The sequence below is a fragment of the Camarhynchus parvulus genome, chromosome 1, assembly GCF_901933205.1.
Source record: "Camarhynchus parvulus chromosome 1, STF_HiC, whole genome shotgun sequence".
NCBI lineage: Eukaryota > Metazoa > Chordata > Aves > Passeriformes > Thraupidae > Camarhynchus > Camarhynchus parvulus.
In genome coordinates this window covers 20,477,330-20,504,926 of record NC_044571.1, presented here as the reverse complement: position 1 = coordinate 20,504,926, position 27,597 = coordinate 20,477,330, and the positions used below count along the sequence as shown (strand labels likewise).

General features: G+C 38.3%; 1 protein-coding gene across 2 annotated transcripts in view; it reads left to right on the top strand.

Annotated features, from left to right (window-relative positions):
• The window catches only part of SHROOM2 (shroom family member 2), a 117,185-nt gene that overhangs the window by 25,107 nt on the left and 64,481 nt on the right, over nt 1-27,597 (top strand). For both annotated transcript variants that reach the window (XM_030960044.1, XM_030960033.1), the window contains exon 2: nt 22,166-22,317. In XM_030960044.1, the coding sequence (XP_030815904.1) occupies nt 22,166-22,317 (152 nt within the window). The remainder of the gene's footprint in view (nt 1-22,165; nt 22,318-27,597) is intronic.

The window sequence follows — 27,597 nt, the reverse complement described above, 5'->3', positions numbered from 1 at the left end:
TCAGGAATCCTTTTGGGAGCAATATGGCAGCTGCTTAAGTAATTCTGGAACAGTAAAATCTCAAAGTAAAAATCAAGCAGAGGTGTTTTGTCAGCAGCATATTTTTCATTTATATTAACTTCTGATGCTTTTCATTGCCCATCACCTTGGAGACACACCTTGGTGGGCATTCTGACTGACTTCTACAAGCCTTGAGAAGCACGACCAGCAGCATTGCTCATGCCCTCTCTGTTTAATTCCATGTACAGTGTACAGTACTGGAAGTAAAATATGGTATTGCCAGTCTGTTCTGGCTCAACCTTATAAAACTTTGGCTGACTACAGCAGGCAATAACTTGCTAGCCTTCCTGGTGAGTAGGAGTTCACTGCATGTGTGCTGACCACAGAAGCATCCGCTGTCATTTTCACTGAGAGATTATGCAGTCCAGAGATGAAATGTTAATGTTTCAGCCATATACTTCCAAATTCTTGAGGATTTCTGTAGTCAACTCACTTTCCTTTATTACTGGCTAAAGTGTTAACATCATCCTCTGCTGTGCAGTACTTTGGAACTATAGTTACCTATTTTCATTTTTTCCCTTTAAGGCAGGTGATAACCTTAGTGAGTATAAGGCAAAGACCGACAATTGGGGGTTTTTCCTGCACTGAAGTTTTCTAAAGAAAATAAATCAAATCTGAATTTGTACAGGAATGTTTGCCTTGCATTCCACACACTGAGTCAATTTATCTCAGGGGCTCTCTTTTTCCTCCTTCCCACCCTCTTTAAAGGCTTGGTGACTGGAAAAAAGGGAGGGGTGTATGGTAGATTGTAAAAAGAGATTTTTGTAGCCACTGGTGCCAGGAATCATCAAGGAATGCTTAAGTAGTGCCTCTTGTGACAGCATCCAGTCTATTGGAAAAGCATCATGTGCCATCTGGCTTCGATTTTGACTTAATTAAATGCATGCAGCCGACTTTAAGAACTCGGCTAAGATTCAGCTGTCTTGACATTTTGTAAAGAGCTGAGATTTTGTTGGGGAAGCTGCAATAGTCACCTGATTTATGTTGTTTAGCTCCCTTTCAGTGTGGTCCATGCAGTTTGCTGATATTTGAGTGACAATTCTGTTTAAATAAACTCTTAAGGCTTGCTGACTCTTGGAAGCCTTATTCAGTAGGGGTTTTCCACTCTAGATTCTGGGATTTTTCTTAGAACTGCAGTTATTGTGGAATTTTTTAATAGGGAAAGGAGTTTCTTAAGTTCAGCCAAGTCATTTGTCTGGGAAAAAGTCAAGCTGCTTTGTAAAAGTTTGGTTACTCCACCCAAAAACTCTGTATCAATGGGATTTTAGTTTTGTGTGGGGAAGGGGGTAGGAGCCCAATGTGTTCTTTGCTCTCAGCCCATTATTCTTAATGCAGAAAACAGTGAGGAACTACTTTTCACAGACAGGCAAACCATCCTGCAGTCATGAGAGCCTGTTGCTTTAATTACCTGTTGTTCCATCTTGCAGCTTCAACAGCAGCTTACCTATGCGGATGAAGGATGTGGAAAAAAAGTGATGTAAACTTCTACCCGTGCAGTTGTAAATAAAAAACACACTTTTGTTGTTCTGACTGCTAGGTATCTTCATTTTTGAGGTTTTATCACTTTGATCTTTAAAATATAGGGGGAAAATCAAGGGAAAACAAATGCACATAAATAGTATCTTTATTTAGCATCTAGCTGATGTGGACAAAGACTCATTCAAATTGGCCTTTTCGTTCTTACATTGAGTTTTATCAAGTTGACTAGTGATAATGGTCAAGTGTTAATTTAAAACAAGTCTTCTACCATACTCCTAATATTCCAAAATGGTCAAGTTTTATCTTTTTCATCCAGCTATGAAGGATTATCCCATTTCCCCCCCTTTTTAATCACTGGAAATGTTATATTCTTGGAAGGCCCTTCAGGAAGAGGGAGTATTTTAATAGTTATATGTGTAGTATTATCTGGACTTCTTCTAGTTCTATATTGCAATAAATGTTTTCACTTTTTTAATCTTTCTAGGTCTCTTATTTTTAGCAAGTTATCCTTGGCCCACTGCCACCCATTGTATGACTGGAATTCTACAGTTCTCGTTAGGAACATCAGTTTGCTCAGACCTCTTTAGCTGATTCACTAAGTACAATATCCAGATCCCTCCTGCTGTGTCTTAACAGCTGTGCTGCAGGCTTGGGATGAACACATCCCCCTGCCCCCCAGGCCTCCTAACCTGTAATAGGCACTCTGGCCTGCTTGTTGAAGAAAGAAGCTTTAGGAGCTGCTTAGCTTACCTTCACATCTCCATTTCCCCTGTACCCATTCATTTTTGAAATTAGGAGTAATGAAAAATTTGCTATTTTGACATCCTTGGTGATTGGTTCACTATCTGTAGAATAAAAATACCATGATGAGATAGCTGTCAAATCCCCTCATGCAATGCTGCTAAATGTGTCTTAAACCTGCCCTTGGGAGCCCTGTTCCCAAGGGTGGGCAACTGCTGGACTTCTGCTTTCAGACGCGTTGAGTTCTTGGCCTCTGTTTCCAGGTGCCTGAACGAGGTTGCAAAGAACATTTTTTGCAATGGAAGCACTTACTAGTGATAAGGAAGAACTCTTCCTTCTAATGTTAATCTGATTACTGAGGACTAATTGACTCAAAGCAGTTGAGAACCAAGGAGCTTTAATTTCCTATTGTCCACCTGTACATGTAAGCATCAAGATAAGAAGAGACTATGCATTTTTAAAAGCTTGGATTGCTTGGATTTATTTCTCAAAAGCTAGTATGCATTGCTTGTGCATTGTTATTTATATTTACTGCTAAGTTAAATACTTGAGTTGAGAACCCCTCCTGAACTTTCTTGTGGTTGGAATGAATTCCTTATCAGAGCTGGGTCTTTCCCTGCTATTGGATTGTTTTGCTTGGGTTTGTTGTTTAGTGAGAATGGTGCAGCATCCCTCTAGGCTTGAGGGTGGCACTATTGTAGTGGCAGACATGCTCTTTTATAATTTTCTGAAAGCTTTTGTTTACATTGCTCTAGTTTTGGAGACATTTTAGAGGTGATGTAATATATGCAAACAATGTTGATAGATTTACTTCCCATGAGGCAGGCAAGCAAGGCAGTGGAAGCTGGGGTGTTGGGAAAAAATCCCCTTCAGGAAAGCTGTCTGATTATTCTGCCTGTTTCCTCTATGTCCACATTTGTTTGAGGGAGACTGTAAGATAGAAACTCAAGCCAGAATTAGGTTGGGATAAGACTACAGGAAATGATTCAGGCTAACAAATATTACTCAGTTGAACTGAAGCTGGCCACAAGTTCCTTTGGCACCTCCTGTGAAGTGGCATTTTGGGGCATCCCTTGAAGACCCCAAAAAACTACAGAGATGCCTGAAAATGTCGCCAGGTCATGAGTCTCTGATCTATATGTGCATCCATGCTTGGGAGTTCTTTCACAGCTGAAGGGGGTAGCAGGGGAAGCTTTGCAGTTGACAATACAGAAGATCTGACCAGAATTGAATCTCTTGATTGATCTGTGTAGAGTAAGTCAAGATGGGTGTAAAGTAGCTGAAAGCACCATTATTGGGGCAAGAATCCCTCTCTACATTTCTATTTGTACATTGCTCTTGTATGAAAGGTAGGGAGCATGCCTTCTGTAACCTGCTGCTGAGTTATTTGAACTTCACCCGCAGTTTTAATTTCAGTTTCATGCTTACTCTAAGGTTTAGCAAAAATGTTTGCTTGTATTGTACCTAGCTTGTAGTAGATGCTTCCTATAAAGCACTGGACCAGTGCTTAGAGTTCAGATGAGTCACTGCATTTTTTTGTGCCCTTCAATTCTAATTTCTCTGGTGGAGAAAGTCAGATTCAGCTATGTTGTGCATAGCAGGTTTGGGTGTTTGAGTGTCTGAAAGACCCTGGTGCAAGCTTTTCATTGTTTGTATAATTGAGTGTGGGTCTGTGTTTCTTATCTTTGGTGGAACTCCCTTTTGAACCTGAAGATACTTCTGCTGTTTCAGTTTGCTACACTTGAGGTGTCTACAAGCATATGCATATAGTTTGAAATGGGGGAGAAGGGCCCCCCAGGTGAAGATATTCTCATAAAGGTAATCTCCATTACCCCTTTGCATTTCAAATTGTGAAACAATTACTTAGAGGAGGGAATTCTGGCCAAGTAAACAAAGAATAGAAAAACATGAGGTCTCAAAGTCCAGTAGCCTGACCACTACAAAAGCTAAAGAAGAAAAGAGCTATGTAGCTGACTTTTCTAGGATTGTTGATCTGCTTTCATCCCATGTAGTTTGTCACATGAGAATTTGAAAGACTTCACATTGACTACAGTTTACATTTTATTTGCAGTATCAACACTGCATCCTGTATTACAACTGTACCTTGCACTAAGAAGAAATTTAATGTCTTTTGTGTGGCACAATTTAGTTGCGTGTGATTTTTAAAAATGCTGGTTGGAAGACAGAAGACACTGAAAACTGAAAGTTAAACTTAGGCAGAGGAAAGAAAAAACCTTTTCCTCTCTCTTCACTTTTTCATTTGACTGATGGAAAAGAAAGAGGGGGTCAATGCTTCAATGAACAGGAAGGAAAGGTTTTTGAATTAGTTCTCAAATACTTTTTATTTTCAAAGAATGTTTGCTTTATGGTATGTTTTCAAGTAGAATATTTTGAACAGCTTCAGTTCTATGCTTTCACAGTTGTTGAGAATTTTAAGGACAGTAAAAACAGATTTCAAATCATTAGGGTTTTAATCAGCTTTTAATAAGGAGAATAGCTCTGTGAGAAAACAGAGAGTAAAGCGAGGAAGTCTTATTTCTTGTTAAAAGTTTGGAGATTTTGACTTAAGAGAAGAATGAGGCTTCTGTCCAGTGTGGCTAGGCCTTGAATTTTCTGTGTTTTTTTGGTTGAAACCTGCCCTGTGATGCATAGGATGCTTAAAGATAGATTTTGGTCTATGGGCAAAACAGAAAGTGGAGTGAACCATGTCACCTGCAGGGTGTAGGCGCATTTGTTCTGGGCAGACAAGTCCTGAGGGGTTTAAGGTTTTCTTTTCAGCACTGAGTACCATTCCAGCCCTTGCATCTTTTACAGGCTGTAATACAGGTAACTGCAACATAGAAAATATTTTTGTATTTACAAGGCAATGAGCACTGCGGAAAGTGCAGTCTCCTCTGAAGCCACACAGCCCACGTGTATGTTTTGTGGGTAGGAATCTGGGCTGCAATAAACTCCTTAAGTCATGTTGCTCAGATGAGAAAGCAAAATACAGTACAGTGACAATAGTTGAGTGGGCAAATAGTATATAGATCCCTTTTAAAATATGGGAGGGCTATGACCTTGCATTCCAGAGGAGATTAAGTAGAAAGCATCAGTAAAAGCCATCTGTAATCAGATTCTCTGCACAGTTTTTCCTTTAGTGCTTTTGATCTGAGATGAAGCCAGTGAGTGATGTGAACGTTGCCTTAGCAGAGCATGAAACTTCTGAGCTTCATGCATTTGGCACATGTTCAAATGGCTCTGTGTGGGGTCAGTTGTACTTCAACCTTGAGCTTTAGGCATGCTTCTAGAGAGTTCAAGCACATTTATTTGTCCTCTACTTTCCTCAGTTAATATATTCTGTCTTAAAAGTGAAAATATTTAGCAGAATGACTTTTTTCAGTTTTTACACAAGTCAGATGTTAAATGTCATGATCCAGATAGCTTTTCTTTTTTTTTTTTACCACTTCCACATTCAATTCCAATATTTCAGTTTGGGAGCTGGCCAAAATTAGCTGAGGAATTTCTTATCTAGCCTCGTCATTCTGCAGGCATTCCCTTAAAACTCTCCTTGAGTCCAGAGAAATGAACTGGTAGAGTCTTGCTGTGTCTCAACTCTGCCTGCTCTGCATCTTGGCAAAAGATGAATTTAATAGAAATGTGCTTTAAGCATTAAGTATTTTGGCAATGATCCTACTTTGGTGTTGCTCAATGCAACAAAGAAATAGTAAATGTATCCCAGTATTGCTTTCATGCCAATTAAAGCAATAACTATTTAATATTTGTGGTTATATCATACTATGGGACATAGCTGGATATGATAATCTGCAGCAGTGTTGTTTGCTTATCCATACTGTACAATCTGAGCAACTTCTAAAAATAATTTCAAAAAATAGTTTGATTTGTGTTGTGTAGCAGTTGCCCTGAGTCTGAAAGAAAACCTGTTAAATGTCAGCATGTTTAGGCATTGCCCTAAAAGAATTCCTTAATGCTCTCAAATATTGCCAGTGTGTTCATTTAACAGAGAGGTGTTTTGTCTCTTCAGCCACAGGACAGCTGCTGATGAGTACACCTCGCGGTTATTTTGCGTTCTTTCATTTTCCCCAGTTGATTCATTGATTTGGATTTTTTTTTTTTTTTGCCACAGAAAACCTGGCGCTTTTTTTCCTGCAAAACCCTTTAAAATGCTTTTTTGCATTTCCTGCCATTGACCAAGCAGACAGGCAGGTTTTGAAGGCTGGATTCTGTATTTTGTCCCTTCCATCTATCAGTTTGTTTAGCCTCTGGGATGTGATTGTTGGCAAACAATGCACAGCCAGTACAAACTAAGATAAACTTGTCAACTGCAAACCAACAGAGAGAATACCTAATTCCAATTTTATACATTGTAACTTTCCCCCCTCCCCCCAGACAAGCTACATATTTGATAAGCTTAGGCAAAAAACCATTTCAACACTACTAGCATTGTAATGCTGTAAATATTTCAGTACAGTTTATACTTGAGATACTTTAGATAAAGGTAATATTCAGTACTGTGCAGAGTAACAGTCCAGTGTAAAAACTCTGTGCTTGAAAGCAAAGGGAAGGGTCTTTATTTTAATATGAAAGAGAAAAACCGTGACCTTCTAAGTTCTTTAGTTTTTCTCCATTGTAATTTCCCGACACTAGAGCCGAGTGTTTCGCCAGGGGATGGCTGGGGTGGGCTGGTTGTGAGAGCCCTCAGGGTGGCACAAGCAAGGCCACGTTTGCCCTGCCCAGGCAGGAGCACAGCTCAGGGAGGCACCTGTGTTCATTCACCAGGGACCTCGGAGCAGCCTCCCCTGGGGCTCCCATGGCCGTGGGCAGCAGCTCTGCCAGGGAGGGGGCTGTGGCCAGGCCACCAAACCTCACCATGGCCTCTCACTAGGGCCAGCTCAGCTTTGCTTTCTTGTCCAGTGCCAGGAGACTGAGTTGTACATGGACTGATTGAATTGCACTTCGTTTTTCTGCCTTTGGTAACAGGGCAACATAAAAGCAAAAGAAAACTGTCAGGTAAGGAAATATTTTTGTTTAGCATTCTATTTCCCTTCTTTTATTGTTTTTTTTTTTTCTTATTATTAAATTGAAAAACTAACTGCTGGAACAGCTTATAGTGTTGTAAGTTATGGGTGATGCCACTATATGAAAGGAGGTTGACTATTAGGGTTTTGGAGTTCAGGTAACTTCTTCACTGTGTTATTCAGAAAACTGACATGTTGCAAAATGAAGTTGCCTTAAAGGTGCTTTTTAAATGTATCATTTACTGTATTGAAAATATCTGTAATGTTGAAATTGACTAAAAAGTGACTTTTCCTGTTAGTTTCATCTTGCATAGAGTTTGTGCTGATAAATCTTAAGTGTGATTTTTATATCAGCAAATGAGAAACCTTTTTGTACTTCTCTGTTCTGGCAGAAGACTAATTTTCTAAACGAATGGGGGGTTTTTCCTGGCCCTGTGCTGCTTACATCTTTAAATCCTCTTGACAAGCAGAGCAACTGTTGTGCTCCTTCTGCATATGTATAATTAAGAGGCTGATTATATTGCCTCCTAATCTAGATTATCATCCTGAAGAAAAAGATGTGTTCCTTTTGCAAAAGGAATGGTGAAAGGCAGAGGTGCAACATAATACCAACATGGAGGAAAGCATTACCAATTAATAACTCCATCAGGAGAAGTAGTATTGTGTTCCTTATCACAAGTTGCACAATTTGTTAAAAGTCAGCCAGTTTTTCCTTGCTTGCACTTGACAGACATTTTAAGAATCCTGAAAATGCACATTTGGTTTAGAGTGTAAGAGGTAATGTTTTTATCCAGGTTTGAGTCTTAGTTTCCTGTTTGCAGAAAACTTTTAAAATTACACCTTTAAAGCTTTAAGCCATTTTAGTGAGTACATTTTAGCATTATTAAGCACACTCAGTAGTTGGTTCACTGTTTTGCTACTGAGCAAGCCGTAGCTGTGACCCCAGATGGTGCAGCTGGCTCTGTGGCAGGACACTGTCTGGTCCTGTGTCTTTAGACCGTCACTGTAGAGATCATGTCCAATAGAGTTTATGCTCTGTGTATTCCTCTGGAGATTTGCTTCCAGGAATTAATGAATTGGGAAAATTAGTAGCATTTAATGCCCCTCTAGCAGCTCTGCCAGGTAGCACTGAGAGGGTGAACTTCCAAAGCAGAGAGAATACTCTTTGTACAGAGTTCCTGTTTTAGTCCCACAAAGTTGCTAAACAACATAGCTGTGTATTGGATCCCAAAAGTGCTTCGTTCACTTTTGTCAATAACAAAACTCTCCCACCTAAAAGGTCTTTTATTGCACTTTTGGCCTTGCTGATAAAGAGGAAATATCACAGTTCCAACATGAAATGTAGTACAACAGTATTCTAGAATTAGTGTGTGGGTATTTCTTTGTGTCACACCCTTTACACTTCATGGAAGCATCACCATACCAAACCAAAAAAGTTTGAAAATAGGAATGGTAAAACTGAAGAATTCAAAGATGATGTACTAAAAACATAGTACTTTCAGAAAATTAAGTCAAATTTTGAAATAATCTTGAAATACAAATAATTATAGTAGATAACAGGTAAAGGAGGGAAGAGAAAGGGATTTGAATTTGAAATGAGAACTATGAATGCAAGACAGAAACTTGTGGTTTGGATAACCATATGGAAAACGAAGTGAAATTTTATCTGTAAACTTAAATTGGATGATGCCCAAACAAGGAGGAAAACCTATGACTGATAACAGTAATGGATCTATTGTAGCTCTAAAACCCTGTATGTCAACCTGTCTGTCCAGGTAACTTGCTAATATTTCAAAGTAAGAAAATTCCTGCATATTCTATACAGGAGCATAAACCAGCGGCTTAGAGAAGGAAGGAAGGAAGAGGTACTGTCTAGCAGCTACCCCATGCCTGCTTTAACTAGTAGTGCACTTGAGAGATCCTCATGAAATGTTTTTACTTAGAGTTACTTCACGCAGCTCAGAAAATATGTGAACGCAGCAGGAGTCCCCACAGCTTTCCTCAAATAATGAAATAGGAATTTTAGGTCTTTTACTGCAGAGTTATCTAACTTCCTGCACTTCAGTCTTACTCATGATCCGGAAACTCCCTAATGTAAAAAGCTGCGGTTCTTCCCTCTCTTGAGTGGCTCAAGAGGTATCAGCCTCAGCCCACATCAGCACAATATCACAGCTGCTAATATCTTGCTGTGTGGTGTGGACCCAGACCAACTTAAATAGGCTATTGCTAGCCCATCTCTGCCTTCCTGTATCTCGGCAAGAATGAATGTGTTGGTCTCCACAGGTCACTAGAAATTAGGAGTGTTGTTCAGCTTAGAGGGAGGAAGCTGAGAGTTTTGGGATGGGCTCCCAAAAGGTACATCTGCACCTCTATCAGACAAGGAAAATCCAAGAATGCCGGTGCAACTTTCCTCCAAATTCCTATCAGCTTCATGTCTTTCTGGTGTATCTGTGTAGTGCTTTTCAAGTGCTCGTGAAGGTGCAGACCCTTTTTTCTGAAACATGAGATGAACATAAACAGGAGGAGCTGAGACATGGGAATTCAGGCTTCTCATAGTGCTTACTGTTGTTGAGGCAAAAAAACAAACAGCAACACAGGAAGTATAGGAGTAGCTGTCTAATCAAAACACAGTGGATTTGTACTGACTGACCTGCTTAGTAAAAGCCTTGCAATACTTTCTTAATCTCAACAGTCCTTAATGATGACATTTAGTGATAATACACTCTTTTAATATTAAAATCAAGGAAATAAAAGCTCCAAATCTTTTAGGAATACCATTTCTTTTGTATCTTAAAAGGAGAGTTGCAGTTAATAGTGAAGATAGCAAGGTTCATTTTCAGGAGCTGAGATTGGACACATACATCAAAATAATTCATTAACTGGTCTTCAGGTCCATAGCTAGCTAAACAGAAAACTCCAGAGGTTTACAGATTGGTCATTACAGCATCTGATGTTTAGCTCCTAGAGTGGATATGCAGTTTTATAGTAATTAAGTGCTTGAAGTAGGTAATCCAGAAACCTCCCTGTTAAGCAAGGAGCTATTTAAAGAAGTATCCCAATATGAACATCTGTACAGAGAAACAGTCCAAATTCTCCCAGGTTAATTCAAATGGGAGAGTCAGCAGAAGGCTCTCCAGTTGCTGCTTTAGTCAGACCTTCAACTTTCTTTTACTATGATAAATAAAATTTTATTAAAAGGTTTTCCTACAATTTGGAGTGTAAAAATTACTGAATTTGGAGATAATTTAAATACAGTGCAAACAAAATTTTTCAGTATGCCACTGTTGTTGCATACTATGTAATATAGTATGTGATCTAAATTCTTATCATTCAGAAGAATAGATTGTTTCTCTAGTGTTTTTAGTGGGTTAAAGACAGTCTTTAATTGTCTGTCAGTTATCAAGATGAGCAAGTACAAAAACTCCTGTGCAATGTGGTATTTGAACATTCAACCCCCTGCCAACACTGACATCCTAAACTGCTGTGCTCAGACATGAATTTTTCATGAGTGTGGTTGCATGCTGCTGCAATAGATGCTCCTGAGAAGCAGTCATGTTCGTGGCATGGGCAGCAGTGGGGGACAAGAAGCTCTGTGTGTGATGCTTGTGTGCACATACAGTGGTCCACCACCAATGTCAGAAAATAAAGTGTAATTATAAATTTTCTCCTGTGTTGCAAGAATTATCGTACGGATGTTTTTCCCAAAATTCCACTCATACTTGAGTGAGTGCTGCACAGTGAAGTTGTGAATTGTGCTGCCTGAGCAGAGAATGTGTCTTTTAATAAGTGCATCTGCACAGATGACAGATACTTTTGCCAAACAGAAATACAGATGTTTGTCAAACTGAGTAGTTTTGTCATCATTAAATGCACATTTTTTAATTGGGAAAAGCAGCTGTGTGAGTAATGTTTGGATATGTCTTCATTTTTTAAAGTCTTTGAAGTAATGTGCCTGCTCCTAGAGCTAAATTAGACCAGTAGTATGTGTAATACAATAAAGTTTTTGAAAAAAGGCCTGCAAAGTAAAGCCAATTTGGAAAATGTCAAGAGTAGTAAGCATACTCTAGCTTCTGAATATAAGAATTCCTGAGCATTATGTTATAATTTACTGTTAAATCCATGCAGCTTTTTGAAGCTTCTGTTTGTGTGAATTTACAATCCATGGTGATTTTAGTGCATTAATTGATAATTCACAGCACAATCCTATAATTTCTTAAGAAAAAATAAGCTTTGTCATTGACCCAGTATAATTATTTTAATTGGTTAATTATCTCTCATTAATCCTAGGAAGAATTAAGTCTCTGACATAGAGAAAAGGTGGCAGGATACTCACAGAGTTGCCAGAAATGGTTGCATATCTAATTCCTATAGTAAATTTTTCATGAGGAAGGAATTTCTTCTAATGTTCTGTGATGATATAAAGTAATGAGGTTTTAAGGAATGGTCTATAGAATAAACTACACAAAATGAATAATTTGAAATTATGAACATCTAGACTTGTTTAAAAAAAAGGAAAATTTCTTTTAAAGAAAATTTTGGGTTTGCTGGGGGGGAAGGGGTTTTGTTAGCCTTTTTTTATTGTTGTTGGCTTTGCTTGGTTGGTTTTGGTTTTTTGTTAGATCTGAAATTATATGGTAACAGAGCACTGATGGCTAGGGGAAAAAGGACAGGGATGCCATAATGAGATTGATGCCTGGGGTGTAAATTGCTGTGGATTAGTTCCTCTCCACAGAATTGAATTTTTCTTTTTTTCAAGTTCCCAACTCAGAACAGACTTCAGATATTGGTGCTTAACTCTAACTGCATCAATGTTTCATGTCCTACTCAGTCAAGTATGTGCCTTAGGAAGGCAGATGAGTACTATTCTATCTTGACAATAAACTGCATAAAACACTGGTGATTTTTTATTGATGTGCTCTTTTTATTACTGGAGCATCATGAGAGATTTATGTTGATTGTATTAGCAGTCTGTCTCCAGAGAAGCAGCCCCTGTCTGACTGTACCAGGCAGCTCAGATACTGCAAGCTGGCAGAAGTGGACCTCAGCAAGTAGAAACTGCCGTACAGTCCTTTGCAACTTGTTTTGTGAACTGTGTTTGGTAATGTTAGGAGGAATTACATTGCAGTTCCTGCCCTAAAAAAGTATATTCAATACTGTATTTGGTGTTTGCTTCTTCACCTTTTCAAGTTTGACTTCTGGGTCAAAGTGGAGTGAGGGAAGCTCTCTTCCTTTACTGAGACAGTAATAAACAAGAACAGAAGACAAACTTAGGGCAAGGTTACCCAGACCTTTTTTGTTTCTATAATAGGCCTTTTTTTTCTTGATAGTCATCCCACTTACTTCCGAGTTTTTATTGCTCTAAGAATGGAGAATTGAAATAGTGTGCAGAGTGCACAGCAGAAGCATGGCTTTCATGCAGTGGGAGCAGATATCTGCATCTATTCAGTTTGAAGTACTACATTCTTAGAGTAAAAGGGGTTGTATAAATTATATAAAGGTGAATCAAGATAACTTTAGGTTTTATTGACTATTTTAGCCCTGGGGTGGGGGAGGAAGGGATAAATGTGTCGTCTTCTTTGAACTTGGCTTTAAATATTTGACTTGTTGAGGAAGATGGTGGAAAAGGATGGCTTCAGTTTGTAATTTGGATACTCTGTGAATGTGCATATCAATTCTGAGCAGAGATCAAAAGTTAACGTAAAGAACAAAATCTGTTGTTCAAGTTTAAAGCACTCAAATTTTAGGAGGAGCCTGACCCTTCTTTTGAAGTCTTTTGTTTGTTTTCTTTGCAGAGGAGTGGTTGAGGGAATCAACAAAGACATGCTTTAAAATTCAGCGCCTTACTGAGCCTGAGCCTCTTTTTTCTTTAAAGTTGAATAATTTTGCAAAGCGGAGCAATCTTACTAAAGAAATTGCTATCAGTTATAATGACAGCAGGTCATTCTCATTGTTTGCTAGATTTTTGTTGAGATGTGTAATGTTATGTTCTGTTCACTACATAATGGGTTCTTAAATACTTCTGCAGTAATGACTATGACAAATAACTTTTACTTTTGGGATAAAATCACATTTTCCGGAATGTAATTACAAGAATTATTGCGAAATGTTATATTTTCGACCTGTCTCAGAAATGAGCATTTGTGCTATGATAAAAATGGAGGATCCCAAACAGCAGCTGTGATTAAAACCAAATAATGGTATGAGTTAGTCAAGATAAGCATTCTGTTAAAAATGGGCTGTTCAAGAGAAAATATTTAAAATGGAAACCTAACACTCTGTAAAATTCCTGTGGGTTTTGGCAGACCCATCATAGTGCTTTTTGAAACTAACACACAGTGAAGCAGTTTTTTTCTGTTGCTGGATCTTAATCAGTGCTACCTGTGTCTAAAAGGGTAGCTTTTTCATTTTTTTTTCAAACCACAACGATCTGTAGACATAGATGCAACTTAAATTTTTGTAAAAGGTCACATTTAGACCGGTAGACTGAATAAAACAATTTAAATTTATTTTTGGTGAGTATACTGTTGCCAACCACTAGGTCTTTTGATGTCTGCCTCTCAGACCTGTTGAAGTCCTTCACAAACAAACTGCAAGTTGATGAAACTGGTATTTTCCTTTTTAAATTAATGCACAGTCCTATCTACACGATCATACAGACACATTCAGGGTTTTTTTAAAATTTGATTTGTCAGTAACTCCCACCCTTTCCCTAATCATGCAGTGGTTTTGTAGGCTCTTGGATTGCATTCGGTCTGTTTTTGTCAAGGGCACATTGGCAAACGATCACATTATTTTCCTGGGATGGACAGGAAGGCAGAAAGATAAACCAGTGTTGTTGAAAGCATGTGGTAGTTGCAAGGTAAAAAACTTTGAACCTTATGATCAGAAAGATTACTTTGTCAGGTCATATTTTTCCTCTTGGAAGTCTGTTCTTGCTATCAGTTTGAATAGATAAAATACAAGTTGTTTCTAGGCATAACCTCTTTATAAACCATTCTTATCTTTGTTCGTAATAGCTGAAAGTACAAAAATGTAGACCTATAAAAATGCTTAATGTTAACTGCACAGATTGCATACATAAACAGCCTATATATATATATAGTCATCCATAAGTAAACTTGGGCAAATAAATATGGATAATTCAACCCTATCAAACTTCTTTGCTAGGAGCTTTTTAGAATAAATAAACTGCATATAGAGAAAGCAGTTCTTTTCATAGCACAATTATTCACTCCATTCTTATACACATTATTTTGTCTTTTGGAAGGAAAAAAATATAGCAAGCTATGTTTTAAAACAGTGTAAGGCATCAGTGACTACAGTGGGTCCCTCTGCGCTGGATGTGCCATTAGTTTCTGTAAAATGCAAAACTAAACTCATGGCTGAAAGTAAATGGGAGTTATTTGTCAGTAATTTTGAGTAAGTTTTGTACAAGTTGTCTAAATGAATGCTGTACCAAAAGCAGTAGGAAGGTGTTTAGATGTTGGTGATGTGCTAAAAACACACCCCAAAATTTAAGCTGTGCTTTGCAAGTGTTACTTTGGTGTAAGGGAGTGACAGCACTGGAGTTGTTTAGTCTCAGGATCAACACTGCAAACAGGCTTCTGCCATCACCCCTGCTTCCAGAATCTTTACTCACTTCAGTCTTTTCCACTTTTGCCTTGGCCTTATTCTTACTCCAGGTAAGCTGGATCTGTTTTGGCTTTGCTCTGGCCTGGGTGCCTGTTTAGGGTTGTAGGGACTGTTAGAGCTGGGAAGTTGAGGGTCTTGTGCTGCCCTAGAGGAGCTCTTGCATAGAAAGATTTCCAAAGACTACAGTTTGTATTTAGTTGCTTTGTAGATGTGGGATATATGCAGGCATGCTGCTCTGGCATATGTGCAAATATTATTTAGAAGCTGTAAAATGTAACAAGTAAAGCTTAGGTACTAATGGCAAAAGACCAGCTATGCACTTGACACTCAGCAGCCCCACTTTTTTTTTTTTAATACATTAGTTCTGTGCTTTTCAAACATCAAGGGTTTCTGGCACTTTGTGGGTTCTGGGTTTTTGTTGGGTTTTTAAAAATTATTATTAATTTATTTCTAGTAGAATTGTTCTGCAGTGATGAAAAGTTTCCAACTTCTGTTGCTGAAACAATGGAATCACTTTGGAAAAAAACTTTAAAATAAACAGCTGTTGTTCAGTTTTTTCAAACCTATAAATCTACATGAAGTTTCTCTTCCTGATACTTTTCATCTGGAAATTATCATTAGTTTCTTGGAGGAAAGTTTAATTAAATTCTTAACTTCAAGTACTTTAATTGGTCTTTAGTAAGACAGCCCTGTGATTTAAAGAAACAGATATAATAACAGTAACCTCTTTAGAAATAGTAACTGATGATTTGTAATTGGAAATATTTTCTCACAGGCTTATGGTAGTTATTGTTTTGAATGTAGATTGAACCAAAATGTTAATCAGTGTATGTATGAATTGTTAAAAAGGGAAATGGTGGATGTATTACCAAACTTCTTAAACATTTCTGGCATGAGGAACTCTGAAGTTACGTTTCAGCCTGGAGTCAGTTTTTACAGCTGTAATAAATCCCCCACAAAAATGGCCTGTTCTAGTGGAAGTGACAGCAGCCCTTTGTCAAAACAGTGGCATGGACACCATTGTGAAAATTTAAAGAACTGTACCAACTTTCAAAATATGCCTTTTTTTCAAGCAAAAAGCAACAAAGGAAGGAAAAGATTACTGGGTAAATATGCAAATATTTAAATACACTAAATAACAAGCAATTAGAAAAGGCTGTGATAGACCGTGTCCTGTTGCTCAACTCTACCCTTTAAAAAAATGTTTCCATCTTGATTTTTAAGAATCACTTGTTGACAGAAGGGAAGGCTTCTGCCAGCTCAGGATCTGTGCAGCACAATGGGGGACACTTTGAAAGAGCAGCTGGGTGAGGGGGATTTCTCTGCCTGTTCAGTGGTTTTGTGACAGTGACCATGAACTGTTTCCCTTGGGTCTAGGGAAAAAAGAAATTGTTGTTAGGGAAATACGTTGCCCGGTACGTATTCCTGAAATTTAATGTTGTTTGCTGTAATGTTTAAAGATAATCTCAGGAAGAGCACATATGGACAATGGCTGTGGGGTGTTAATTTATGGTACCAGGCAAAGAGGAAGTTCTGGCTTCTGTGCTAAGTTAGAGTGTCACCAAATGCAGCAGGCGCTCACCTGCCTGATCAAAGTGCAGCAATTGCCAAGTTAATGATATTGGATAGTATTGCATAGGCACAGAGTTTGCAAGTTGGTAGGTCATCATTAAGTTGGTTTTTTTAATATGGTGGTGTTTAAAGTTCATGTCGAGTAGTTAATGCTGATTATTTAACCTGCAGTCTGTGGGAAGAGGTGGTTCAGGGTTGCAGGTACCCTCCATTAATGTGAAGGTTTGTGTGGAATTCCTTGCTTTGTTGCAGCCATGCTGCATTGTTTTGGGCCTTGTTTCCATGTATGCTTCTGAGCCCATCTGTAAAATGGGGATGGAGTTTCTTCCCTTCCAGATGTCCTTCCAGCAGTGTCTTTCAAAGTTCATATAGAGTGGGAAGAATGTATAGGAATGTAAAGTCAAATGCATTAGCCTTGCTCAGCTTCTAGTGTATGCGTGCCTGTGTGTGATGCTTTACATATACACACCCCCATTGTCTTTGGACCAATTAGGTCCTGCTGGAGTTTGCACCCCTCTTTTATCCTGCCTCAGTCTGAGCCACCAGTGTTGCTGGTGAATGCAGCCTTTGGCACTCAAGAATGCATTTGCAGAATGTATAGCTGGAGTTAGGTCAGATCTGTTATTTTTCTCTTTGTTCTTTAAAGTTACACAAGTGCCAGGCTTGAACTGTAGAGGTTTTCCTCCTTTGTTTAACTCTTTGCAAATCAAAATAATTGACACTTTCCACATTTTATTTGTTCTGAAGATCTTCTACAGAGATTGTTAGGTTTGTGAAAAAACTGTATTAGATACTCATATTACAAACAACCAGGGAAATATTTCTTGGCTGTACAAGAAATGAATTATGATAAAATAGTTTATCACAGCTGATTGCAGAATGCTGATAAGTGGTGCTGTTTTTTCCTGTGTTTGTCTGTGGGTTTGGGTTTCCATCCCGTCTCCCACCCTGTCCAAAGAGAGTGTGGACAAGAAACTGTTGGCTTTGTAAACAAAACTAGATCTCTCATATGACACAGCATTTCCTCAACCTGTCTCCTGCTTGTTTATACAGGTGCCTATAGAGGAATGTGGGTATTTTAAGTAAAGCATTGGACCTGATAAACACAGAAGTGAAGGGGTCACATGCTAGAATTGGTGCTCCCCATCAACACTGCAGCAATTCAAAGCTAGAAAGATAAGCCATTATTTTTCCCTTTCTGTTTATTACCAACAGGGGGAATACAGACTTGTTAGTATCCTTTGAATATGTTTGTGCATCTAGCTGTTAGACATTTTCTCCATGTTTCAAGGCTCTATCTTATTTTTACGAGAAGAATTTCACATACTAGATTTACACGTGTGTTGTTCTTTCAACAATTTTTTTTTAACTCTCATATATACATTTTGAATCAGTGTTTCTTCCTGTTTTGTGGATGTGATATAAGCAAAAATAAATTTGGGAAGATGTGACAATAATGTAGATGCTGTTGTGATGGCATGGTCTGCACTCAAAATCCTTCCTGCTGCACAGATCCCAAAGTTGGCTTTTGCTCTTGGCTGTAGGGAGGTCATCAGGGACAGCAGGGTGAGAGATGGAGACTGCCTAAGCAGATGCTTTTGGTCAACAAACATCCTTTTCATCTCCTTTTGGAAACACTTTCTTTGGTAGCATACCAACATCACTGCTAAGGATAGGAAATCAACATGTTTACACTTGTTAATTTAGCACAGTATGAGGGTATGACTTTTTAGTACATAACAAAAGCATGGTTTGAGGGCATTTCTAGAACCCTTGCTCATTCAAGATAAGCTGAGTAACTAGATGTGTTTGTTGAACACTTATGCCTGTTCTTTATAAGAAAATAAGGATTGTTTTTCTTCTATGTCTTTTGTTTCCTGCCATTGCTAGAAAAATGCAAAGATGTGTGTGCTTATGGGAGTTCAGTTCCTGCTAGGTTACATCCAGTTGTATTTGCCATCTGATAGTGACTGAGGCAGATCTCTTCTTCCTGACTGTTCTTGAAAGACATCTTAAAACCTCCCTCTGCATTTTCAAGGCTTAATTTCCAGCTATTGACCTAGATTTCTGGATACCTGAAATCCTAAAAGAAATTGATGCTAGGTAGATAAGTAATACAGGCTTCAGTCTTAAAAGTTGGGCTTAAATCCCAAACACAGCATAGCCCAGCTGACTCTGAAGATGGTTAGTGAAATACATTTGTGGTTGAGGTGTGACAAGCAATGACATTTTTGAGTGAATTTGCTAGTTCTAAAATGTTTATGTAGTTTGGTTGGTATTTACACTTCTAGTTATGGCCTGATGTGATAAAAAGTTCTTCAATGGGTGAATTAATAAAGACAGTAAGTGTTAAAACTAATAAAACAGAAGAAAACCTGAAGTAGAAACTGGAATGGTATTGTCCAGTTTTGCACAAAGAAGGCAGGTTAATAAAGCAGTGTATTTGAAGAGGCCTTTTCCTTGTGAATATTTTTGGCTGTGTTTCTTTATATGTGTGCAAAGCCTAATGTTTTTAGCTGTTATGACTAAAGGAAGGACTTCTAGTGTAACAGAAGAAACTGTATTTTTCCTGTCTAACTTTCCCACTTCCACTTTAAAGTGTATTGTCAAGTAGAATCATATCTGTACAGCCATGTGGGGATCTGAGTATGAAAGGTTTATGTTCAAATTTATTCAGCTTGAAAAGACTTCTGCTGTGAATGGATGTGTAGTTTTTATTCTCACTACCTGTAGGTGATCTGAAGACAAGATCTTAAAGCCATTTGAAATTTTCATGAGGATGGCTTCAGCTTTGTGTTTAGGTTTCGATTTTTTAAATACTTTTTGAGGGTTTTTTTTTATTAGTGTTGTTTTGGACAGCCAGAGTCTCTTTGGAAAGCTTGCTTTGTGTGGAATGTGTAGTTTCCCTGATGAAATTAAAACTCAGAGGGGGTAACTGAATACTCCCTGCTGTCAGTACATTGCCAGCCTGAAGAAAAAACAAACATGCTTACTGAGAACAATGAACATTCCTTTAAATCCTAGGAGACCGATTTTTGCCCCCTCCCCCCATTTTTTTTTTTTTTATTTTTTTACAGACAAAAGGTTTTTTGGGGCCCAGGGGTGTCTCAGCCTTGTCATTATGTTTGGGTGCCTTGCTTGGGGTATAAGGGCTGAAATGGTTTCAATGGTTTGCCATCTACATTTGGAATTTAAAGTGTCCTCCAAGATACTTTCCCTCTCTGCCCCTGCCATGTGTGTCCCATGCCAACACCCACCCCCCTGCCTTGACCTTCCTCCAGCAAGTCTAGTGATTTAGCTCTGACTTTCCTTAATGTGTTTTGTGCCACTTTTCTAACCTACTTGGGCTTCAGATATATGTCCCAGCTGCCTGTTCTCTTGTTCTGCTCAGCCTGATTTCAGTGTCCCTTATATGGCAGATGCTCTACACTTGACATTTCTAAACTGAAATCTTTACTTACATCTAAGCAATTTCCACTGCTACTCCCTTGGTTCCAACCTAAATGAAGATTTGAAGTGATAATTTGGTGTTCTGGTAAATTCTTGATGCTCAGAGGATATGTGAACAGGTCAGAGAACAGGTCATAACTTGAAAACTAGATGTATGGGGATGTAGAACCTTGCTCTGTCTTTAATTATCTGGGTTTTTTATTAAGATAAGAAGTTCTGTAAATAAAGTTTCTTGGTTACTATTAATAATGAGTGTTTTAGAATGGGATATAAGACTAAGCATTTTTCATAGTATTCTTTTTGGCTTAGGTTTACAGGCCTGAAGATTTTAAAGAACATCTATAATGAACTTACATGAAAAGAGCTTTTATGTGCCTGCAATGAGATTGAGCGCTCTATGAGATCATCCTAAAGTACTTTCATCAAGAGATATTGCTCTTTTTATTAGCTCATTTAATTTGTATTTTTGTTGCTGGACTCTTTCTAAAACCTGTACTGTGAGCTTCAGAATTCATGAAGTTACTTTCCTCTGGATTTATCTCATTGCTGATTGACTTGAGTGCCTCAGAAGATGGCAGTTCTTTGTGAAGCTGTCTGCAGTTGGGGTGATTACAAGAAGTTGCTCTTTGTAAATTTGCTGGCATTTAATAATGTGGGACTCAGAGATTCTGTGGTCAATGTAAAATATAATGAAGACATAAATGAAAGTCTTTGAAGATCAAGTGTGAAATGTAGAGGAAGATGTGGGATATGGATTATGAGCAAATGAGGGAGCAATAAAATTAAATACATAGATCATGAAGCCAAGCAACTCAGAAGCCAGAGGCTGTGTTGACAACAAAGGAGATAGGAAGACACTAGAAAGCCAAGGGATTGAATTGCAAAGTGTTCAATACCTACAGCTATACTCAGAATCATAGACTTGTTTCATTTGGAAAATAGCTTTGGGATCATAGAATCTAGCTGTTAACCTAGTTCTGCCCAGTCCACCACTAAACCATGTACTGAACTGCCCCATCTTTTAGAGGAATGGTCCCCACACATCCAGTGAAGGATAAAGATTTTCCTTAGCCCTCCATTGCTTTCATATGTATTTATGAAAATATTTTATTGTCTTTTTCAGCAGTATCCAGATTAAGTTCTAGCTGGGTTTTTGGCCTTCTAATTTTCTCCTTGCATAACCTCATAACATCCTTGTAATCATAGTTTGAAATCAGTTCAAACTCTTGGTACTTGTTAATCTGTCTGATCAAGCTTGTGAGATTTGTTTTAAATTTTGAAAATGGGTAACTTTTAATGTGGGGTTTTGTAGCTTTGTAGGGGTGGGAATTACAAAAGCCTGAATCTTTAATTTAACTGTTCTTTTAAAGAACAGTTGTATAATAATTTAATGCATTCAAGAATTGCCTGTGGCAGCAAAATAATCGTTCAGTGAAATTCCCTTAGTATCGCTGTGTGTTTAAGCCAGAGCTGTTAATTAGCTATATGGATGGTAAATTTTCAGGTATTTTCCTAGATGTTATGTTCCTAATGAGAAAACCTTCATTTTCTAGACCAGCCTGTTAAGCAATATTTTGGGGTTTTATTGCATGCCAGATCTTTGGAGTTGGTTGTATGTTAATCTTATTGACAAAATGGTTTATATTATTGGCTCCCTTCTCTAGAGAAGCAGATTTTTAGATGCCTGCCCAAAGCTCTATTTGCAAGTATGATTGCACATTCTGTATTGAACAGAGGTCAAGATGACAGATGCTTTTCACAGAATCACAGAATGGAACAAGTTGGACGGGCCCACAGTGGATCATCTGGTCCATTCTCCCTGCTCAAGCAGGGTCATCCCAGAGCACAGATTTGCATTCAGACAGTTCTTGACATCTCCAGTGAAGGGAGACCCCACAACCTCTCTGGGCAACCTCTTCCAGTGCATCACAGCAAAGTAGTTCTTCCTTATATTCCCAAATTTCCCTTAGACTTTCTAGCTTTCTCAGGAGATTTCCTCTCTTTTATTTATTTCGTATTCTGATTGTCTCTGTATAATTACTATTTCTTTATAGTGATTTTTAATGTGCCTTCCTAATTATGTTAAGCACTTAATTATTGTATTAATTTTTGTTGAAGCCAGTATTGAAAGCTCATTAGTTTATTTTAAAGGTGGCATTATGCAACCTATATAATTCTACTATTTCTTATGCACTTTTTTCTTCCCCCCTCAGATAGAAGATGGAAGCAAAGCTGCAGCTGTGGACAAGTTACTGGCTGGGGATGAAATTGTTGGCATCAATGATGTGGGCCTGTCTGGCTTCCGACAAGAAGCAATCTGTCTGGTGAAAGGCTCACACAAGACGCTGAAGCTCGTAGTGAAAAGGTAAGCTTGTGTCATTAGCTGGAACACCAAATGTGTTTCAGCCTATAAGCTACTGAGCAACTAAATTTGCCAAGATTTGGCAAGTTAATGACTTTCATTCAGTGTTATTAATGTGCAAACGATGTGGTGTTCAACTCATCCTTAAACACAGACTCTTTATGCATCCAGATGTGGAGAGAGACAGCCTACTGATCAGGGCAAAACCCGAGGCAGTGTATTCTGTGAGTGCTGTGATGTGATAAGTCAGGAGAGTGCCCAAAGCACTTCAGGGCTGTCAGCCCTGCTTGCCTGCCTTTCGTGTGCAGACACTGGCAATACTCCCTAGTGCATCTGCCACATGGGCCAGTTGTGCTGTGAGGAGGGGGTTATATGGGAAGCTTTTGGAAAAGCATTTACCTACTCTGAAAGTATTTGAGTTCTCAACCATTTCATAAGTGGTTTGCATAAAGAGTACTTTCAGTTGGTTATTAGTGAAGGGGAAAAGTGAAGCGGTTTATCAAAATAGAACACATTTTTGGTATGAAAACTTTTTGACATTTTGACTTGTGACTTTAAGTTCACACAACTTCTGCTAACTTGAATTAAAAATAATTTTCATAAAATATTTTTGACGGAAGTGAACCAATGTTAAAGTAGCTAAATCTTGTAATTGCTGAAAAAATTCCAACCAGGAAATCTGAACAATATGATCTTTGTTAGTAATTTCCTACTCTGGTGTATCAGAACTTTCTAGTTAATTACTTTTAACAAATTATACCAGCCAGTCTTTCGTGTGAGAATTTGTTAGAATCCAAAAGGAATTTTGATGCAACACAGAAAATGCCAAGACCTTGAACTTGAGCTTGACAGGTATGATGATCCAGTCCATAAATCACTGAGGCTGTCTCAAACAAGGACAGTCTTTTGTGAAATAGCACTGATAGGTAAGAGAGGTACAAAAGTGTGCTTTTCACCTTTGGTTTTAGAAGGTATTTTGATAGAAGGAATTATGGGAACCAGGAGCTCTTTCACAGCTGATAGTTTATATCCTCAACAATAGCTACTTCCAGAAGCTCTCACCAAATTTTTGTAGCATTGGGGCTAATAAATGCAAAATAAAATACATTGACAACTACCATAAATCGTGTTGATGTTCAGCAGTTCCAACTTACGCTGGCTATTCCAGTAAAAGCACTTGTTGGCAAAGGTTACATCAGTTGTTCCTGTCAGAGAAAGGGAGAACTTCAGGGTTGAGAAGTTTTGTAGACACTGAAGAATCTGCCAAGACAGCAAGTCTTAATTACCAAGAAAAGCTTCAGAGCAAGTAGAAAGATTCCCTCTCTTGGTGCTTTTCAATTTTACGATAGTAATTTGCTTAGAATCTGAATTCTGGTCTATCTTTGGAAATGGCAGCAGGTTTGGTGCCTCATGAGAGGCACAGCTGTGTCATTCTTGTTACTCATACCACATGGCTCTCTACTACCATCTGAAAGGAGGTTGCAGTGACATGGGGGCCATTTCTTCTACTGTGCCTGCAGTGAGAGGAGAAGAGGAAATGGCCTTAAGATGGGAAAATCAGATTAGATAGTAGAAAAACAATTTTCACCTGTACAGTGGTTAGGCATTGGAATGGGTTGCCCAGGGAGGTGGTGGGGTCACTCCCTGGTGTTGGAGTAGTGGATCTGGCGCTGGGTGTTATGTTTTAGTGGTTTAGGGGTTACCATGGTGTAGTGCTGCGTGGACAGTTGGACTGGATCTTTTTAAAGGTCTCTTTCAGCATTGATGATCCTATGATTCACCTCATGCATGTGATTTTGGAGAACTTTGCTACAGCGAATCAAGTGCTGATTTGCTGCTGGGGGCTTGTGGCCATTCTCTGCAGGCAGCAGAGCCCCATTGGTGTCCATGCCCCTGAGTGCTTCAGTGTAAAACTGATGGATTTTCATCAGTCCTTTATCATCCCTCCCCTTTTTTCTTTCTTAGCATGTGTGCCATGGTCAAAAACAAGCTAACTGGTCTAGCCAAGAGGCTGAAACAGTGGCTTTGTTAAAGAAAACATTATTGTCTGAAATTCATTAAGAACTTCCATAGCTTCTAAATTAGGCAATAGCCCTTTGGGTCATTGACAAGCCTGCATAATATTAGATAAAATTTGATAAAACTTACTGAATGAAACTAGCTGGGGCTTTTGTCTTGGTTTTTTAACTTTGTTCTTTCTCTTGGAAAGTTGCCCTAGGACATCAGTCCTTTTGACGATCAGAAACCTTTTAACTTCCAGTCTCATTTTATTCTCGGCCAGCTTGTTCTCATGCACTACTGTCACTGTGCTGAAATAACTTTTCCTGTTGGCAGTTGAAATGATGCAGGTTTTTGTAAAAGTCTTGTTGCATGCTTTCTTTCAGAAGTTATGGTTTGAGCAACAGTATTAATTTTGTTTTGTTTGCCCTAAATCTTAAGCTGAATTTTTATGAGTACTTTAAACAGTCATGTGTTTAAGCAAACCAGTTGTTTAGTCTTTGTGTGAGCACTCCTGCAGGTCTGGATTGAATGGGTTCAGGGAACTGATCTGACTACAAAATTACTTGAGTAAGTAGGTTTTCAGCTGGGTAGGACTACAACTTTTCAGAGGTAGTCTGCATTTTAATCAATTGCAGCAATCTTCAAATGGCTGTTGTAGCATTTTTAGATCACACTTACTGTTACATTTTTAGATCCACACTTACTGTTCCCTGGGGAGACTGGGAACAGTCCTACAATTTCCTTTCATTGTAGAAATAGAAGATGAAGTATTGATCTGCAAGTCATTTTACCATCTTTTGTCTGCTTGCCCTGTGTCCTTTGTCTAGCACTGTGGTGGCTCTCTGTAGCATTGGTTTAACATTTTATTTTCTGTGGTGTCATTGTGATAATCTGAAGCACAGAATAGACAGAAGGTTTGAAGTTCATCTCAATCCTGAAGCTTAAGAGAATCTTTGTTTTAATCATGTTGTTTTTGCTATCTCTGAGCATTAATGTGCATAACCAAGATCTAGATTTTATGTGGAAAACACTTTTCCTTGGAGTTGTTTGTCTTACCTATTGTATATTGATCTCGAAGTGAAGAGCAGACTTCTAAAAATCTATTATGTTATGAAAAAATTACTTCTTAACAAAATTCTTCTGGAAAGTAGAGAACTTTCCTTGCTATAATGTCAGTATAATTATAATATATATCAGTATAATCGATATATACTATAATTATACTGGCATTATTTGCCACTGCTGAGAAGTGTGTTCCTGGGAAATTTCTTCTCAAAGCAGTAGAGCCACAGCCTGATCCTATGTTGATCTAACTGTATGTAGGAAACAGTAGGACATGCTGTTGTCTGTTTAGAAGTCTAATGTACCTACAGCAAAGACCAAGGGAAAATGTTTTAGTGAGAGTAATGTGTTTCATTCACAACAATTACTTTGTGACAAGGATTTCTTAAGGGTCTTAGATTTTCTGCAGTGGTAGCTGGCTTCCAAAAAATTATATTTGCTTGCTGTTTTTAAAGAATATGATTCTTGACCCACACAGGGAACATAACACTGGTTTCTAATAAAACTGGCTGCAGTGCCAAATACTCACCATAAATGTGTTTGCTATCAGCATATATACTTTGCTGTATTTTCTGGAAGCATTGCATAGTTGTGGTCTAAATCAAATCAGGACTGTGCAACTGGCTCAGCAACAAACATGACAATTATGTGGCTTACATATACTGATGGTAGAACAAGTGCAGTGTGCTTTCAGTCCTGATTGAAATAGGACTCAGGAGGCTTCATGTTATTTTCTCAAGTGGATTTGTAGAAACAATACATCTTAATTGCGTGCTAGTTCTTCAATGTAGTACTGAGTAATTTCCTTTCCTAGGAGAATGGCAAGTTGACTGCGTTTAGGACATTTCTTACAGGAATTACATGAGAATTTATTTTGTTTAGAAATGATGTGCATATCTGCATACAAATGAAGTTGCTCTGAGTGTCGATACTGAATGTTGATGTTGAGGTGATTGCCATATTCTGTGTACTTTAATTATTTTGCATATATTTCTACCTTAAATTCCTTTCATTACCTACCGTCTTCACACTTTTGCACATGCTAGACATAAGCATATATTACAAATCCGTAGTAAGAGTGATTTTTCACTATGCATTCATGAGACACATTAAGCTGTTAAAAATTGGCACATATAGGTGAGGCTTTTGTGTGTTATTTATTAAAGGCAGGGTGAGATTTCCACTTCTGGGAGTCACCCTAAGAAGTTACCTGGGTTGTCCTCTTGGCTGCTTGAGTGCTCTGTTAGCAGCAAAGTGGGTGGGCGAGAGAAGGAGCAGCCTCTTTTCCACAGGGCCTGCTAGTGATGAGAAGCTGGAATTCGTTTAACTCGGCCAGCTCTGTAGTTCTAAAGTTCTGGACTTTGGCCACATTATGTACATATGAGAACTCGTTGGGTTTTTCCTTTTCTGTAGCATTTTGGTGTTGTGCCTTCATGTTGTCGAAGTGCAAGTTTTTTTTGCAATGCTGAGGAAGTCCCTTGTTAAAGGAGAGGGAAATAGAGTGGGAGCAAACACACTTGTCATTGGAAGCGTAGTATGGATGCTGACATTACTGTGCAAAATCCTAACAAGGGAAGTGACTTTCAAGATACTTGTGCTATAAACACTTAGACATGGAAAGTTAGAGTTATCTGTATTTGCATTGCACTTCATGAAGACAGTCAACTCTTAATTAAAGCACAGAAGAAGGAAATTTTAATGAATGTCTTGAGGACTCCAAGATTGTACAGTACTGTTTCAAACACCTGAGACCTAAGCAGAAATCTGTGAATAAAAGTCTTGACAGTCATTTACAACATTCAGTTGGGAGATCACTGAAACTTGTCACAGTTTGAGCAGAAACCTGCTGAACACCACCAGTGACCTTTCTGGGGGACAGGGATTTTTTTTTTTCTGTACAATTATGAGATAGAGATAGAGGACTGTGAATTCTGTCTCTTGCCTGTTTGGCCTTGATACTTCTATTTTCATAGGTACCAAAATGGTATAGGAATCAATCTGCAAAATTAGATGTATATTAAATTACTTTTAAACATTTAGTATATTGTTTTGTCTATGGTTATGGTTAAGCATTGCTCAATCAACCAAATACACTTGTGGAGAACCACTGTTGAATACAAGTGAAATCTAATTTGTCTTTCAATTAGATTTCATTTCTTCTGGAACTGGGGTTTGTTATGGCAAAACAAACAGCAGTGGTTTCTCTCTTGTTGCCCAGTA